The 18,441-nt window shown below is 38.2% G+C and overlaps 1 protein-coding gene and 1 non-coding gene across 13 annotated transcripts in view; one reads left to right on the top strand and one right to left on the bottom strand.

Moving 5' to 3' along the window:
• Positions 1-18,441, top strand: part of TMCC1 (transmembrane and coiled-coil domain family 1) — a 250,187-nt gene that overhangs the window by 61,168 nt on the left and 170,578 nt on the right. For 4 of the 12 annotated variants that reach the window (XM_007985357.3, XM_007985356.3, XM_038003493.2 and 1 more), the window contains 2 exons: positions 4,613-4,665; positions 8,921-9,626. In XM_007985357.3, coding sequence (XP_007983548.1) covers positions 9,051-9,626 — 576 coding nt within the window. In that variant the 5' untranslated portion in view covers positions 4,613-4,665; positions 8,921-9,050. Of the gene's footprint in view, positions 1-3,702; positions 3,802-4,612; positions 4,666-5,985; positions 6,036-8,920; positions 9,627-18,441 lie in introns of all 12 variants that reach the window. The other 8 variants (XM_073009819.1, XM_073009821.1, XM_073009822.1 and 5 more) reach the window with 4 other exon arrangements.
• LOC119626005 (U6 spliceosomal RNA) lies at positions 15,831-15,933 on the bottom strand. Its single transcript, XR_005242216.1, has one exon. It is a non-coding gene; the product is annotated as a U6 spliceosomal RNA (small nuclear RNA).

The raw sequence follows: 18,441 nt of genomic DNA, 5'->3' as shown, positions 1-18,441 counted from the left end.
GGGAACGAGAGGCTTCAAATTTTCCCAGTAATACCTTGTTCTTGTCTTCCTGCTTGGCTTTGGGTTTTCCCTTTGTGCTGTTTCTCCGTGAGAGTCTGAGTCTTGCAGCTCTCTCAGGTGTATTCCATTGTTTTTACTCAAAGCCTGTCAGTAAGGTAGTGGAGGGTGAGGGGAGTTCTGTGATGTTCTGGTTAAGCCTTAGATTTATGCAGATAGTAGAACCTGGGTCTAGGGGGTGTGGCCTTCACAAGACTATTCCCTTCTTTTCCCCAACTGCTATGGGTATTCAATAGTATCCTCAAGCTGAGGTTTTTTTCAGCTCTTTCCTGCTGCATTAGGGCTATTGCTGTTTTAGAGAAACAGTGAAGATGGATGGGGTGAAAATTGGGTGTCAGCCTCCTTTCCTTCCTCCGCTGTAGTGGGATTCCACCAGAAATTGCTCTTTACTGATTAAGCCTTTTGTTCCACAGGGAGATAAGGGAAATAGACTGGTTTAACATTGTTGCTTGCTCTTCCCTCCTTAGTTCCACGGGAGTGGAGATGGAGGAGCTTTCTCTACTTTCTCCCTGCTTCCCCTTGCATTAGAGAGCCTTTTGAGGTTCCTGGAGGAAAAGCCCACAAGAGGATGGGAACTATCCTATGATTGCAGCCCTCGAGGACTTCACACTCTGATTCTAACCTAATTCAGTCTTCAGAGTTCGTCAGAATGTTTGGTTTAATCTTCCTATCTGCACTGGGATTCTTCCATGCTCTTGGGACTGTTTCCTTTGGTCAGAGACAAGGCTTTTAGGTGCCTGTCTAGCCTTAGCTGTTGCCCCATCACTGTTGTATTGCCTAGAGGCTGGGATAGAGGTAAACAAAAAAGAAAAGGAGGAAAAAGTTACTTCCTCCCAGCTCTTTTTGAACCTCAGGAATACACATTGTGGTCAGAGAATATACTGTGTATCATTTAAGTTTTTTTAAATTTGTGAGACTTGCCTTAGGGCTCAACATATGGTCAATTTTTGTAAATGATTTCTTTCTGCTTAAAAGAGTATTTTGTAATTATTGAGTGCTGTGTCATATTAATATCTATTTAGATCCAGTTTGTTCATGCTATTCAAATCTGTATTTCTACCCTCGCTTTATTTGAGTCATTTGTTCTATCACCTACTGAGAAGAATACAAAATTTATTATGATTATGGATTTTTTCTCCCATTTCTTTTTATAATTCTGCTAAGTTTTGCTTTATATATTTGGAGGCTATGTTATTACATGCATATAAATTTAAAATTGTTGCATCTTCCTGATAAATTATACCTTTATAGGTATTAATGCTTTTGTGCATTTAGTCTACTTTGAATACAATTAATACAGCTAGAGCAGCTGCATTTCAGTTTGTTAGTATGACTTTTTCCCATACTTTCAACTATTTTCTGTAATTTTAAGTGTAATTCTTGATTAATTTTAAAAAATATTAATTTTTGTCTTCTGGTCCAGTTGCATTTAAGGTAATTACTGAGTTATTTGAATTTACATTTGACATCTTACATTTTGCTTCTTATATGTTTTATTTGTTCTATAATCTTGTTTTCTCTTCTTTTTTGGATTTGAGTATTTTAATTATTTCTGCCTTCTATTTAGTGTGTTTGTTCTCCCTCCGGAGTAACATTAGTTACAGTTACCTGTCCACCATTCCAGAATGAAATAGTCTGTGCATATACAGTATGTACTCACTCCTTTAAAAGTAGTAGCATGATATATACATAGTTCTGCACTTTAGATTTTTTTAAATAAATAGACTTTTAAAAAACATACTGCAGTTTGCTTGCTGTTTTTACACTCTTGGACAGTACAAGAACCTTGGAACCCTGTGACTCCAAGTATGTGCTCTGATTTTGTATTTTTATTCTTTATACAATTGAAACCTCATCACACGTTATTATTGCTTTAATAATTCAATGTTGTTTGATATCTCTCTCTTTCTGGATTCTAAAACAGAGTATCTGTCTCCTTGGTGATGGGTTGCTGGGTGGGGCTGGTTCAGCTAGATAATTATTTAGGAAAAACTAAGAATATGCTAACAGATGGAAAAAGCCTCTGTCATTAAAAAATATATATATATATGAATGAGAGAAACCGTGACTGAATTTTTAATTATGTTTGAAAAAGAAAAACTTACTGACAGCATGAAAACACAGCCATGAATAGGAAACAGTGGTCATAATAAGATCTTCACTAAGGACCTTAGGAAAAAGGATTTCAAGAGGATCAAAGGAGAGAGAGAGAAGCTTTCTTGGGTAGTTAAAACATTTCCATTTTATTGTGGCATAAATGAAGTGCAAAAGAAAGGAAAACTGAAATTTCATAGTTGTAACATCTTCGGCCAGGGTGGTGAGAGAGTAGAGAAATATTTAAGCAGGTCTAAAGGAATAAGGGACATCTTACCAAGGCTGGATGCAAGGAAATAGCTCTCACACAGTCTAGAGGGAGCCCATAGGGTTTGCTAAAAGGCAACAAATTTCTTTGGAGCTAAATGAAGTATGGATGACATTTTATTGTTGAAATAAGATGCAGGAGGATGAATTGTACTTTTAAGTAATACATTTCCAGCTGAGAACTGTAAATACTCGTTTTATCAGATGCTTTTTTAGCATCTCTTAAAGTGGTATGAGGAATTCCTGTTGACTCTTCAGTACTTTGTGTGCTCATTCCTTTCCATTTACTTTTTTATGACCCCTTCCCAGCCATACCATTGGGCTCAGCTCTTCCTTGTCATCTTTTTCTAAATTATTAAAGTTCCTTACCTAATTTCTCTGATTATCATCTTTTCCTCCTCTCATGCATCTTACATGATTGTTAGGCCTAAAACATGTCTTATATCCTGGAAATTCTATAGTGGCTCTTTGTTTTCTGTTAAATCAAGTCAAAATTTTAGTCAGTAGACCTGTTTTGCCCTTAGGTTTTTCAACTGTAAATTGGTTGCAACAACCCCCTTATCTTGTGGGTTGTTGTGAGGATTAGAGATGATATTCACCTGAGTGCAGTTTAATGCAATTTAATATAAATACTCAATAATTACCTAACATTTGAAGCCCTCTTTAACTTCCCAGGCTTACCCATTTAATCTTATTTCCCCTATTCAGAAATGTGTATCCACCAGTATGGTCCATCTGACCTCTTTACAGTATGCCCAAACATACTGTGTTTACTGCCTCCTGGCTGAAGGTGTTGGCCCACATCTTTCTGCTTATTCATCCATCTTCTCATCTTTCAGAACTCAGTAAAAGCTGCTGCTTTTTTCATCAAACTTTCCCAAACAAATCCAATTCTAACTGATCTTCCTGACTTCTAATGGTAATTGCAGTCTTTCTTACACACTTCACCACTTGTGTAGTTTTGTGCTGTTTTCTGTATATTTCATGTATGGATGTTTTATTTTCTGTCCTAGATTGTCAATTCCTTGAGGGCAAGGTCATATGCTTTATTTGGTCTGTATAATGCTAGGTACATTGCAGATATCTCAAAAATACTTGCCTAATTAAGTTGCTTCTCTGGTAATACCTGTCAGAAGCAAGTTTTCCAGGAAAAATTTAATTTAGTGCTTCCAATTCTTTGTTGTACATGGTGGCTCTGGTTCGTAATTAAAAAAATTTAATGAATACTGAAGGTTAGCCAAAAAGTAAAAATAAATAGAAATAATACAAACTTTTTTTTGGTAGAGACATGGGGTCTTGCTGTGTTGCCCAAGCTGGTCTTTGAACTCTTGGCTTCAAATGAGCCTTCGTGCCTTGGCCTCTCAAAGTGCTGGGATTACAGGTGTAAGTCACTCTGCATTGCCAAGATGTGTTTTTTTTTTTTTGGTTGTTGTTGTTTTAAAATTGAGACAGGGTCTTGCTTTTGCTCCCAGGTTAGAGGGCAATGGTACAACCATAGCTCACTGTAACCTCCAGTTCCTGGGCTCAAGACGTCCTCTTGCCTCAATCTCCCAAGTAGCTGGGACAGGTGTGCACTATCACACCTGGCTAATCTTTAAAAATTGTTTTAGAGATGGGGTGTCACTGTTACCCAGGCTGATCTCGAATTCCTGGGCTCAGATGATCTTCCTGCCTCGAAGTGCTGGGATTACAGGCATGAACCATTATGCCTGGCCTAAGATAGGATTTTTAGAATTGCCTTTAAATAGAGAATGGCAGATGCAGAATAGGAAACTACTTGAAAAAGAATTTACTTATAAAATTGTGGTGTTTTCATGTACCTGTTTTATATTTCATGTTACTTTAAGATTAGAATTAATGGAATATCCATTCCTTATTCAGTATGATAGTGTTAAAATATTTATTGCTTCTTAAAATATTTGCCACTTTAAGTGCTAAGTTAATATTTTTTCCAGAGTACTTTCTTTCTTGATTATAATTATTCTTGATTATACTTTCAAAAAATGAGAAAATACTGGAAAGTACTAGAAAAAAACAAACCCTACTTCTACCAGTGAGAGATGAGCTATTGCATTTTGCTACCAGCTATTAACATTTTGTTGGATATACTTTCAGTTGTTTTCTGCGTATCTATAAAAGGTAAGTTTCCCCATCTAAGTTTCTGACCTTGTAATTCTTAATGTTTGCTTTTCAGCTTTTCCTAAAAGGATTGTACACCTTAGAAGTGCTTGAGGAAGAGTGATGAAGGCAAGTATCCAACTCTTTGTAGTCAGTGAAATTTAACTTGGTTCATGTCCAGACCAAAAAGCTTTGGTCACCATATTTATCAAAAAACTAAAAAATTGGAAAGAAAAACTTAAGGGAAAAAAAGACAAGGCAATTTGCATATAATTTGCTATGATTTTGTGGAGCACACTCCTAAATGGTTGATGGATTTTAAAAACGTAATTTTTTCACTTATTTCTGATACTAATTTAGAACCACTTGTTTTCTGAGCGTGAGCGAATGGCATTTTAGGTCTTCAGTAAAATTGTGCTAGAAAAGTTAATTGTTGAAAAATCTGAGAACTTAACAAAATTATTTGAAATGCCTGGCTGGTAGGTGGCTGCGTTTTTTGTCCCCCCTTCTCACCTTTTGCTCCTGCGACCTCTCCCCTTTCCCTCCTTCGACCTCTCCCCTTTGTCCTGTGTCCTTTTGCTCCTTTTTCTCTTTCTCCCTCTGGTTTATTTATAATAACTTTACTTTTCAGAGAAGCTGAGTGAATAAAAGAGAAGCCAGCATTTCCTTCTTACCAAAAAGCATTTGATAGGCTTATGCAGTTAAACTTGTTTGTGTTAAACTGGAAATCTAAAAATTAGTTAATTGGGCGGGGCGCGGTGGCTCATGCCTATAATCCTAGCACTTTGGGAGGCTGAGGAGGGTGGATCACTTGAGGTCAGGAGTTCGAGACCAGCCTGGTCAACATGGCGAAACACCGTGTTTTTACTAAAAATACAAAAATTAGCCGGGTGTGGTGGTTGGTGCCTGTAATCCCAGCTACTTGAGAGGCAGAGGCAGGAGAATTGCTTGAACCCAGGAGGCAGAGGTTGCAGTGAGCTGAGATTGTGCCACTGCACTCCAGCCTGGGTGGCAGGGGGAGACCCTGTCTCTAAATAAATAAATAAATAAATAGTTAATTGGGAAATTTTATAAACTGTTCAACAGTTACTATTCATATTCATTTGAGCCTCTGTAAGACATACAGAAGAAAAGAAGGGTGTCCCTATACAACTTTGAGATTATTGAATTTCTTTTGTGCTTGCGTTCTGTCAGCAGTTTTATAGAGTTAATTATTGCAACATCACTATTGGTATTTTTGCCACAGCATTTGACCTTGGTAGCCTTAAAGATTTTCTATTGGCCTACAGAAAATTTTAGCAGCCTTCAAAACCTTAACTAGTTTCTTAGTGCTGCTATTATGCAGATGATAGCTACAAGTGTAAGTACCATATTACATTTTATAATCAGTACAGTAGATTGTTTTTCAAAATTCTTACCTTAAAACTTGATGTTTAAACCTCAATTTAGGTTTCTTTAGGGCTGCTTGCTAAGTGAGGCTATGTGCTGGTATGATTAAGGTAAGTTTTGCCTTTGAAAAATCCTAGAATTTATTACTATTTTGTTGCTCACTCTTTGTAGCTGTGAAGATAGTCTTGGCATGGAAATTAACACCTTACTCTCAGCTTTTCCCAGGAAATGCTAACATTTCCTTGTAATCAATCATCATTTTGAATTTTTTGAAAATAAATGATTTGGCCGGGTGCAGTGGCTCATACCTGCAATCTCAGCCCTTTGGGAGGCTAAGGTGGTTGGATCACTTGAGGTCAGGAATTTGAGACCAGCCTGGCCAACATGGTGAAACCCTATCTCTCTAAAAATACAAAAATTAGCCATGTATGGTGGCACGCACCTGTAATCCCAGCTACTCTGGAGGCTGAGGCAGGAGAATTGCCTGAACCCAGGAGGCAGAGGCTGTAGTGAGCCGAGATTGTGCCACTGTACTGCAGTCTGGGTGACAGAGCAAGACTGTCTCAAAAAAACAAAAACAAAAATAAATTGTTTTATAAATGCTTGTGAAATCTCAAATGAATTTACTGACATTCAAAATGTACCACATTCTCTATTTTTTAAAGCAGCAACCAGATGGCCAGTTGATTAGTTTATAATAGTGCCCAAATAAGTAGATTTGCTGAGTAATAAATTCCTAGTACCTGTGCATATGAGACAAGTAGAATAATCCTCAACCTTGACATCATTCCTTTATTCTTGCTGTCTTTTAATCTCATGGGATAAACATATTTTATACATTTTACTTCAAACAACAACAAAGGTCAGTTATATTAGCTAATGTGCAAATAGAGGAAAAAGTAAACTATTTTTTCAGTACTGTTCTGCTGCTTTCACACCCTCCCATCTTCTCAGGATCTAAATAGCCCAGTGCAAGAAGAGACGAGTTGATATACACTGATAGGGGATTATTTTGGTTACATTAGCCCTTTTCCTCTGAGGAACTCTATTCTTTGCAGATTAGAAATAAAATTCAGTAACTATTAGCCAGCCAGCCAAACTCATTAGGAATGATGAAATAATTACTATTATTTTAAAAAATCAGAGTAACATTGTATTATATGTTTATTTCATATTTGGTTAGAAGGGGATAATTAAATATATACACTATTGGAAAAATTTTTGCCCACAAGGAGCCCCAGAAAACTGCACCAGAGGCTAAGACAGACATTGATCTAATAAGGGCAAGGGTTTCTTTCTTGGCTCTCCCAAAGGGATAGAGATGAACAAAAGCAATGCACAATCAGGAAAAGGGTAACAGGCCACAGTGGGATGGCTAGATTTCAGTAGAGCCACAAAGAATTTGGGTGAAAGGCAATGAAACTTCCATTCTCATGGTTGTTACTCATTTGCCTAATTTAGGAACAAACAATTTTGTGGCATTTAGAAAGTAGGAAGGTACTAGAGAGAGACAAATATCTTTATCTGTGTCTCCCTGTTTATGCTCCTCAGTTATGAAGAGGTTAGGCGATGGAATCATGGGCATGAAAGAATATGGACAGTGGAGCCACAGTGACAGTACCCATATAATATTTGAAGAAAGTCTTCTGAGAGTAGTCATCAGGAAGAAAACTTTAGTGAGTTTGCATTCGTGTTCCGCTAAACTCTAGTAGCCTTGAGTTCACAGGGAACTCTTTTTATCCAGCTAATTTATGGCTCCCTAGATTGCCACTTGGTGGCAGCAAGTCCACATATTCCCAGAACAGGAGCACCATGGTGCTTCATTGGTAGTGGCTTAAATTGTTGAAAGTAGTTGGTAGTGTAGGGAGTTTTAAAGTCCTTTAAACAAAAAGTTGAAGAAAAATATGGAAATAACCTCCTACATCATATTTTGCATTCTCTAGCAGCTTGTGTGCATGTATATAATTTGTTTTATATATTTGCACAAATGCAGTACAAAAATAAACACTTTCTATTAGGAAAAATCTCATCATCTCCCATCCCCCCTCCTTTTTTATTTTGCATGTGATTTTAGTAACCATGGCAGTTGCGTTGATTTTACATCTTAGTTTCAGCTTCCTTTTAATTTCTTGCATTTAATACTGGTATATGGTTGCTGTTTGACCTTTCTTTTTCTCTACTTTCCTCTCATACCCAGTTACTTTGCTTTTGAGTTTGTATGGATATATGGGAAGCTTCTGTCAGGGATGACACTATAGAGAAAGGGATTTCTTTGAATCTCCTTTCTTGATAGCTGGTACTGAGCAAAGCTCTAGTCTCTGATTCTGATTCTGTCTGAAGCATTCACTCATATGGTGCCAGAAAGGTCATTTGTGCTTTAGCAGAGAATTCAACTTACAGGATTTTTATTTCCATTCTCTTCTCAAAAGAGCAAACCTGTCATCTCTAGTTACCAGTGAACTTGATGAATATGAATGGTAACACAGACTCTGTTTTCCATTGAAATCCACATATAGTTAGGTTGGGATATCCACTTCTCACTGTTGTTCTTTGACTAGACTGAGTTTCAGCCTGTGAATAATTAACTGGTTATGAATGAGAGGGATTAAATTGCCTCAGCTAGAGTAAACCTGTTTGATGGTCTGTTCTCTTGATTTCCCAAGCAATGGCTGTTATGTCAACTACCATTATAGTGTCCATTCCAAGATATGGCTCCTCTAATATCTAATTCTGTATATATTGAATCTTGTAGGGATTTTTGTTTTTGAACATTGCTATTTTAATTTCCTATGTACTTGTTCTGGACTTTTTCTCTCATTCTAAAATATAATCATTACCCACTATCTAGAAAACTGTCTTTTAATCTTCTGATTAAAGATTGCTTAATGATAGTGCCTATTTGTTTGGCCAGTAGCATGCTTTTCTTTGTTTAACACTGGAGTTTCTGCATGGATTTATAATATAAGTTTTTTGTTTGTGTTTTTTTTAATATTAGATAGGCATGAAGCCTTCGTCTCACAGCTGCATGCGTAGTCACTGTTGAAGCAAATGCCTACCTAATTTGACACTCTTGGTGTGTTTAAAAAATTTTTTTGAGTTTGCAAATAAGCATATTAAGTCTACTGATGGAGCCTTCGGGCAGTGAACAGTTATTTGAGGACCCTGATCCTGGAGGCAAATCCCAAGATGCAGAGGCCAGAAAGCAGACAGAATCAGAACAGAAATTGTCTAAAATGACCCACAATGCTTTGGAGAACATTAACGTGATTGGCCAAGGCTTGAAGCATCTCTTCCAGCACCAGCGCAGGAGGTCATCAGTGTCTCCACATGATGTGCAGCAAATTCAGGCAGATCCAGAACCTGAAATGGATCTGGAAAACCAGAACGCATGTGCTGAGATTGATGGTGTCCCCACCCACCCCACAGCTCTGAATCGTGTCCTGCAGCAGATTCGAGTGCCACCCAAGATGAAGAGAGGGACAAGCTTGCATAGTAGGCGGGGCAAGCCAGAGGCCCCAAAGGGGAGTCCCCAAATCAACAGGAAGTCTGGTCAGGAGATGACAGCTGTTATGCAGTCAGGCCGACCCAGGTCCTCATCCACAACTGATGCCCCTACCAGCTCTGCTATGATGGAAATAGCTTGTGCTGCTGCTGCTGCTGCTGCTGCATGTCTACCGGGAGAGGAGGGAACTGCGGAGCGGGTAAGTTTGTTAGATTTTGTTTTTCTGTTAACTTATTGTTTTTCGTACCTAGGACTCTCCAGACTTTCCTTTAGTAACTAAAAAGATATCTCAGCAAATACCTTAAAGTTGTGGTAAAAGCATTTTTTTCCCATTTCAAATGGGTAAATAATAATTATAGCTAATGAATGAATGCTTAGAATTATATTCCTATTTCCTTCCTAACATATTGCTGTATTTTATCCTTTCGTTAAAACCTTAAGTATATTTCATGTATTCTTGCTGTATATTTATTTAAGAGGGTCAGTTTTATGGTGGAGGAATAAAGATGCTTTGTTTCTTATTGTTTTGATTTTGCACATGGAAATGGCTTTCTTACATTAATGAATGTAGTGAATAAAGTTCTAGAATCTGAGTTTGTCTATGCTTACCATGGAAGTACACTAAGTTGGTTATAATTTTCATATACTTTGTAGTACATCAATAGCATTCATTATACATTTTGTATGCCACAGTAGAGCATATATATTATTATAATGTACTATTAATAAAGAGATTGTTTTGGGTTTACCCAAAACCAGGCATATTAAATCTAGGAGAAACTTTTTCCGTATAACTCTCAGTTATGGTTAGTTGAGGCACATAGAATAAATAGTCCTGCTAGGGTTTGAAAACTCAGGTAAACGTAGCCGTGCAGGTAGTGACAACGAGTGAACTTCAGTGTTATGGAGCCTGGACAAACTGAGGAGTTCCTGATTTAGGAAATTTGGAGTAGCCAGATTTAGGAAAAGCAGTGTATATTAGGCTGCAATGAGGGGAGCTTTTTGGATCACTTACAGTAAGGGCAGAAGGAAAGGGAAATTTTTGTAATGCCTGGCTGTACCTGGAAGATAGAGAAAAGTGGAAGAAGTTTGAGGGAGATGTATGTGTTCAAATAAAAAGATTTCTAAGTTTGAATTAGTTGAACTTATTATAAGCAAAACTAGTAAGACAGGTGTACTCCCAGTGGGGAAGAAATGAAGCGGGGAAAAGGATAATTCCTGTTGTTGACCACCAGGTGGTGCCCTCGGCGAGGATTGGTAGGTGGAAGTGAGGGGATGGATGCCTGACAGGACATTGATTAACCCAGGGTGAAAATTTAATTAGTACAGGAAGTCATTAGGATATGGGCTAACTTGAGCACAGTGACTATTAAATAGTGATAGTGCTCTTATAAATATTGAGCTGAATTGATAATTGTGGAAGTGGAATGGACAATAGAAGAACAGGTAGGATTTGATAACAATGTTAGAATAAAAAATTTTAAAATCTGAAGTTTGCTTGGGAGAATCAGAAAATACTGTCCATTTCCACTAAACAGTTGAAAAATTGTATTTTTTAAAGAAAACTATTTAGTTTCAGTTGGGTGGCTGACACCTACTATCAAGAGAATGTCTTATATAATAATAATATATAAGACATTAACGTATTTCCAGTTCCTTTAATAATATAGAACTGGAAAAGTGGGCATAAGTTAGAGATGAAGATGTATTTTGGCTTTCTAATTGTTCTCCCTTAAAGATGCTTTACATAGCAAAACTTGATTGCCAAAGCAAGTAACTTACAGGTTTATTGACCCTACTTCTGAAGGCCAGAATGTTTATGGCTACGTCCTTTCCCCCAACACTGAGTTTCCTTTAGTATAAATATGTATTCATTGGCCTCAAAGATATTTTTATTATCCTTAATGATCTCATGTGGGCATCAAATACAGTTCTTGTAAGAGTAAAAGTGAAGGTACAGATAAGCTAAGTGTTCCCAACCTTGGTAAATTTTTTATGCAAAGTGTAATATCATAGGGATGCTTCTTAAAGTTTGTTTTTGTTTGTTTGGTTGGTTGGGGTTTTTTTTTTTTTTTTTTTTTTTTTGACACAGAGTCGTGCTCTGTCACCCAGGCTGGAGTGCAGCGGCATGATCTCTGCTCACTGCAACCTCCACCTCCCAGGTTCAAGTGATCCACCTTCCTCAGCCTCCCAGAGTGCTGGAATTACAGGCATGAGCCACCGTGCCCAGCCAAATAGTTTGTTTGTTTTTTTAAGTCTGAGTTACTTTCTTTCTGTTCAGAGCCCTTTATGATGAAGGCTCCACATAATGGAGAGCAGAGTTCGCTCTTTAACCTCTTTTTCCTTTATACAACAAAATGGTCACAAGCTTTAGGGTAATCAGACTCCTAAAGGCATATAGTGTGTGACCTAATTTCTGTTTTTCCCTTTTGTTCATCAGAGATTTGGGTACTTTATCAATAACTTTGAATCTTAGGAGTAGAGGAGGAGATTTTTAGTATCCAAAGTCCACTACTCTTTGGTTTATCCAGAACACTGATACAAGGTCTTGGTTCCAAAGAGTCATAGATAGATAGATAGACAGAGGGATAGGCCAAGATTGTGTTTTGTGTAAGGTAATTACTAGAGCAGACTGTTGTTGTTTTTGTTTTTTTTTCCCAGGGATCTCAGTACAGCATTTTTTCTCAAGAAAGGCAACTTTGGCAAGTTAGCACAATGTTGAGCTAAGTAGGTGTTTGTTAAAAAATCGACCTATTTTGATGTTATATTATCATAGCCTATGATCCTGTTGGTCAATGTGAGCAGGCTAGATTTTATTTTTGAACTTTTGTACTTCAAGGTCACAATTAATATACATTATGCGTTAATATGTGTCTCTCACTTCGTATATACATCGCCTTTGAGACTATGTTCCTAAACAAAATTTTAAATATATAAAATGTTATTTTTGTTTTCTTTTGTTTGAGACGGAGTTTCACTCTTGTTGCCCAGGCTGGAGTGCAGTGGTATGATCTCTGCTCACTTCCACTTCCACCTCCCGGGTTCAAGCAATTCTCCTGCCTCAGCTTCCCGAGGAGCTGAGATTACAGGCACACATCACCACGCCTGGCTAATTTTTGTATTTTTAGTAGAGATGGGATTTCACCATGTTTGTCAGGCTGGTCTTGAACTCCTGACCTCAAATGATCCACCTGCCTCAGCCTCTCAAAGTGCTGGGATTACAGGCATGAGCCACTGCGCTGGCCTAAAATGTTTTATTTTAAAAATAAAAGTTATGGCAAATCTTTTTATTTTGTCATAGTAACATCTTATTGGGATAAGAAACCCTGACTCAGATTTCAAAATTGTAATAATGAGGAAGCTAAGAATTCAGAAATCTTGAGTTGCAAAATGAGTCCCTTGCACCACAAATGATTTCTAGTCAGTAGATCACTGGCTGCTGCCAAGTGACTACCAGACTCATAGACTGTTAGGCCTATTAAGCTACTTTGATTAATTCTAATCAAACTCCTGATTTTACAGGTCCAGAGATGTTAAAAACCTGCCTGAAGTTAAACAGTTAATTATGAGTGATGCCAGGACCAGATCCCTGGGTTCCCTGTTGTTCTGTGTTCAGCATTCTTGCCTCTTTACCTGGTTGAGCAGGCCAGAGAATTGAAGAATGCCAGAGAGTTGAAGAACTCTTTTAAGCAGGAAATAAGAAAAGGGGAAAGGAAAGTTTTTCCTTTTTTCAAAGATTGGTTGCTAGATCAGCTTGTTTGAATGAAGGCAGAAATCTAAGAGCAGTGACAAAGACTGATTTCATCACTACCTCTGTTTGTTTTCTTATGTTATTATGTATTTTTTTGAGTTGGGGTTGGAGTCTCGCTCTAATGCCCAGGCTAGAGTGCAGTGGTGCAATCATGGCTTGTTGCATTCTCAAACTTCTGGGCTCAAGGGATTTTCCCACCTCAGCCTCTTGAGTAGCTAGGACTATAGGCATGCGCCACCATGCCTGCCTCTTATGTTACTACTTTTAAGCAACTTTTGCCATCATTTCCAGATGGGTAACAATGGATATCAAATACTGAAATGATTCCCTGCAGTTATTTTAATCCCATTCATCATTAAAATATGAGCAGTGACATCCTGGATTCTCAGATGTCTAAACAAAATAATAACAAAATATTTATTTACAATGCCTAAAAAATAAGGCCTCATACATATATATAAATATATGTATTTATATTTGAGACAGAGTCTCACTCTGTCATCCAGGCTGGAGTGTAGTGGTGTGATCACAGCTAACTGCAGCCTCGACCTCCCAGGCAAAAGTGACCACCCACCTCAGCCTGTTCAAGTAACTGGGACCACAGGTGGGTGCCACTGCACCCAGCTAATTTTTGTATTTTTTTGTAGAGAAGTTTTGCGGTGTTGCCCAGGCTGGTCTTGAGCTCCTGGGCTCAAGTCATCCACCCGCCTCAGCCTCCCAAAGTGCTGGGATTACAGGTGTGAGCATTTGGCCAAGGACTCTTATATTTAGTGAGATGGCTGGTTAAATAGTCTTCATGGAGTTATTTCTGTATTGTGAGGTTGAGGGTGGGGTGGAAAATAGGGCCCATTAAAGTTTCTTATTAACGACATAAAATGTTGCAGAGTTGTAGTAAGAAAGAGTGATGACGATGAGAACCAGCCGTCTGTTATCTTACTGCCTTAAGACACCAAGAAACCTGCCCTGGAAATGCTGAATTTTAATGAACTCATAAAATGAACTTTAATTGGAAATCTTTTCCATGGAGTTGATAGTATTCTTTGCAAGAATTTTGTTGAAGTGAATTTGTTTTGATACCATTGTATCAGATCATTCTTAACAAATATTTAAGTGTCTAATGTATGTAAGACTCTTTCCATGTATACTTTGCAGTTTAATTTGCATGTGAGTATTTTGGGGCAGGTCGATATCTTAAAAAAAAAAAAAAAATGAAGTAATTAGTGCTTAGGGAAAAATTTAAAACCTAAGACCAGAGAGCTAGTACATGGCTGAGTCTAAGCTCTTTGCACATCTACACATCTGCATCTACATCTACACATCTACAGCACAGATGCCTCAATATTGATAGCTTTTATCATGTACTTAGTGTGGGGAGTGTAATATAAAGGCAGAGAATATAGATCTTAGAATGTTACAGGCTGTCAAAAAGTTGGTAATCTGCCAAGTAATTTTCCTAAAACGCATAAGAAAAAAACTTGAACAGTTGGTCTCAGTTGAAATTGAAGCAAGATTTAAGGCTTCATAATTAACTCTTAAAGTAGAAACTTAGATGAAAGAAAAAAGTAAGTTTCCCACTGCTTTCCTTATGTACTATCAAAAGGCCACAATGAAATTGCTGGAAGTTACCACGTCTTACTAAGCTCCAAACAGTGCTTAAAAGTAGGAAGTGAGAGGTAATTGGCTGGTTTATCTTTGCTTCCATGCAGTCTTACTGGCCTGTAATCTGGTGGTTAATAGCATTGATTGTTTTAAATTCTGTTGTTTGTTTTTTTCCTGCCAAGTTGCTATAACCATCTGGGAAGGGTAAGATAAGAGTGCTGGAGCATTGTCCTAAGAAAGTTCCACTTTTCCTTTTGAGCCTTCTTTAACACAAATCTCAGATTGGGAGAGATTTCTACAGTCATTTCATGTATAGCTCTCTAACATTCTCCCTAAACGGTTGTCTGACTTCTCAGAATCTCCCGAAGCAGCCTATTCTACTTGTGCCTCTGTTAGACAAATCTATTAAGCTGAATCTGGTACCCTATATTTCTCCAGTTAGGGCCAATCAGAATATGTAATGCCTCTGCAGGCACGAATTGCCTTCACATTGTGTCTTTTCCTGAATAATCCCTTCTCCAGACTGATAATCCCTAGTCCTTGGGATATTCTTTTTTTTTTTTAATTTAACATTTTTTGATCCAGGCATTTTAAGTGTTTGGGATGCAGTAGTGAATCCTCACTACAAACAACTGTACTGTGAAGTATTACTGTCTCTATTTTTATAAGTGAAGAAACAAGATGAAGTTGCAATGACTTACCATGTTCACACAATTGGGAAGAAGTTTGTAATGGATGTCAGAACCAAGTCTTTCTAGCTCTAGAGGTCATGCTTTTGACCACTGCTCTCTGCTACTGTAGGTCTTGCCAAGAATAATCTAGTAGCTGTTTTCAAGGCCTAAAGTAGATAGTTCAAGGAGAAGGCTCATCTAAGGAATGGCATAAACACCTTCTAGGTAAGAGATTCTGAGGTTCCTTGGGGTATTAAATGAATCTGTAGCCTCCCTGGGTTCCACTGGGAAACCTGACGTCAACTAATTCTTAGCTGGGTTTGGTGGCACATGCCATTAAATTTGTGGTTTCAACAATTCACTAAGGACCCTAATGTCCTTAAAAAATATGGAGTGCTTCACAAGTTTTTGTGTCATCCTCTTCAGAAGCCATTATAATCTTCTTTGTATTCCAATTTTAGTATATGGGCTGCTGAAGCAAGCCCCAAGTTATTCATTCACATCATAATTTTGAGTACTTAATCATACTGGTCCATCAACTCTAACTGTTCCCATTCTTCAGTATTCCTCTTAAATTCTAGTCTCCAGAACAGAACACAATGCCCAGATCTGATTACAGTAGTGAATGGACCTTTCCTAATTCTGAAGTATTATATGCTTATGTTCAACACAACTCCAGTTTGAAATTGTTTTTCCTTTTTGTGATCTGACTTACCTTTCATCTTTAATTTTTATTTGGCGAAAGTTGTAGAGTTTAATTCAGAGTAATTGAAATTTTTACAGGCAGTAAAATAATGCAGATACTTAATCATTTTGAGACTGTTAGAAAAAAGACTTTTTCTGGAGAACTTAACCTCTAATTTCTAATATATTTACTTACAAGAAGGAGAACCCTTCACACCTGTAATCCTAGCACTTTGGGAAGCCGAGGCGGGCGGATCACCTGAGGTCAGGAGTTCGAGACCAGCCTGGCCAACATAGTGAAACCCTGTCTCTACTAAAAATAAAAAAATGAGCCTGGCGTGGTGGTGCACACCTGTAATCCCAGCTACTCGGGAGGCTGAGGCAGGAGAATCACTTGAATCCGGGAGGTGGAGGTTGCAGTGAGCCGAGATCGGGCCATTGCACTCTAGCCTGGGTGACAGAGTGAAACTCCGTCTCAAAAGAAAAAAGAAAGAAAAAGAATGAGAACCTTTCACATTCTACATTTTATTTCATTTCATCTTAGGCTAGTCAAGTGAACTGTTTGGCCTGGAGAAGGAACAAAGAAATCTGTAACTGGTTGTGATCAATTAGTTGTAAGCACTACTGCACTGGGACCAGCCTCAACTTCTGCCTTCTTTTAAATTGGTGTTAGAGATGAACCAAATGTCACCTACATCATTTCCCAACCCTGATACCATGTGCTTCAGCACCTAATTTTTCTTACTTTGTATTTGTAATTTGTATAGCCATATTCTTCAGAATGATTAAGAGTTGTGGCATATTGAAGAATTCAGTCATTTATTAGCCCTTCAGCTATCTTTATTTTTTAAATCAGTGCTCTGTTTGTTTTGCAAAAAGTTTTCTTTAAAACTTTTCTTTAAAAGTTTCTTTACAACTGATGTCTGCTGATCACAGAAATTTAAAGAAGTTTTGTATTTTTTTTTTCTTCTTAAAAAATAATTCCCAGCCAGGTGCTGGGGCTCACACCTGTGATCCCAGCACTTTGGGATGCTGAGGTGGGCGGATCACTTGATGTTGGGAGTTCAAGACCAGCTTGCCAACATGGTGAAACTCTGTCTCCACTAGCAATATAAAAAAGGCCGGGCACGGTGGCTCACGCCTGTAATCCCAGCAATTTGGGAGGCCGAGGTGGGTGGATCACCTGAGGTCAGGAGTTCGAGACCAGCCTGGCCAACATGGCGAAACCCCGTCTCTACTAAAAATACAAAAATTAATCGGGCGTGGCACACGCCTGTGGTCCCTGCTACTCCAGAGGCTAAAGCAGGAGAATTGCTTGAACTTGGGAGGCAGAGGTTGCAGCGAGCCAAGATTGTGCCACTGCACTCCAACCTGGGTGACAGAGCAAGACTCCATCTCCAAAAACAAAAAATAGCTGGGCATGGTGGTGCACATCTGTAATTCCAGCTCCTTGGGAGGATGAGGCATGAGAATCACTTGAACCCAGGAGGTGGAGGTTGCAGTGAGTAGAGATCTCACCACTGCACTCCAGTCTGGGTGACAGAGTGAGACTCCATCTAAAAAAAAAAAAAATTCACAGCTTAATAGAAACTTCACCCACTCTGAAAATCAAAATATGAAGATGTGGGATAGTCTCTAAGGGCCTAGGAGGAAGAAATTCTTGTTAGCAATTTATTTCCTTTTGGATAATAAGATAGTAAATGTTCTTTTCTGTCAGATTTTTTGATTTGGTAATTTCATGATCTTAAAGTTCACAGATTTTATTAATTGATTGAGACAGGGTCTTTCTTTGTGGCCCAGGGTGGAGTGCAGTAGTGTGATCATGGCTCACTGCAGCCTTGACCTCCTGGGCTAAAGCAATCCTCCCACCTCAGCCTCACAAAATGCTAGAATTAGAGACATGGGCCACCACACCCGGCCGACTCTTACCGGTGAAAAACAAAGATTTTTACTTTGGTCAATGACATTGTTTTGGTTTTAAATGACAGTTGACACTGTGCCCCGGAAATGTGATTCAAATGTGCTTGCCTTTTTTTAAATTTAAATTTTATCTTTTAAAATTGATATATAATTTACATATTTTGGGGGTACATGTGATCATTTAATACATTTATGTAACTTATAAAGATCAAATCAGTGTAATTGGGATATCTGTCACCTTAAATATTTGTCTTGTCTTTTTCTTTTTTCTCTTTAGACAGGCTCTCGCTCTGTCGCCCAGGTTGGAATGAAGTGGTGCAGTCGTAGCTCACTGCCGCCTCAAATTCCTCGCCTCGTGCCTCACCCTTCCTCGTAGCTGGGACTACAGG

This window comes from Chlorocebus sabaeus, chromosome 22, assembly GCF_047675955.1.
Source record: "Chlorocebus sabaeus isolate Y175 chromosome 22, mChlSab1.0.hap1, whole genome shotgun sequence".
Lineage (NCBI taxonomy): Eukaryota > Metazoa > Chordata > Mammalia > Primates > Cercopithecidae > Chlorocebus > Chlorocebus sabaeus.
The sequence above is the reverse complement of the archived record's forward strand: the minus strand, read 5'-3'. Positions and strand labels throughout refer to the sequence as shown.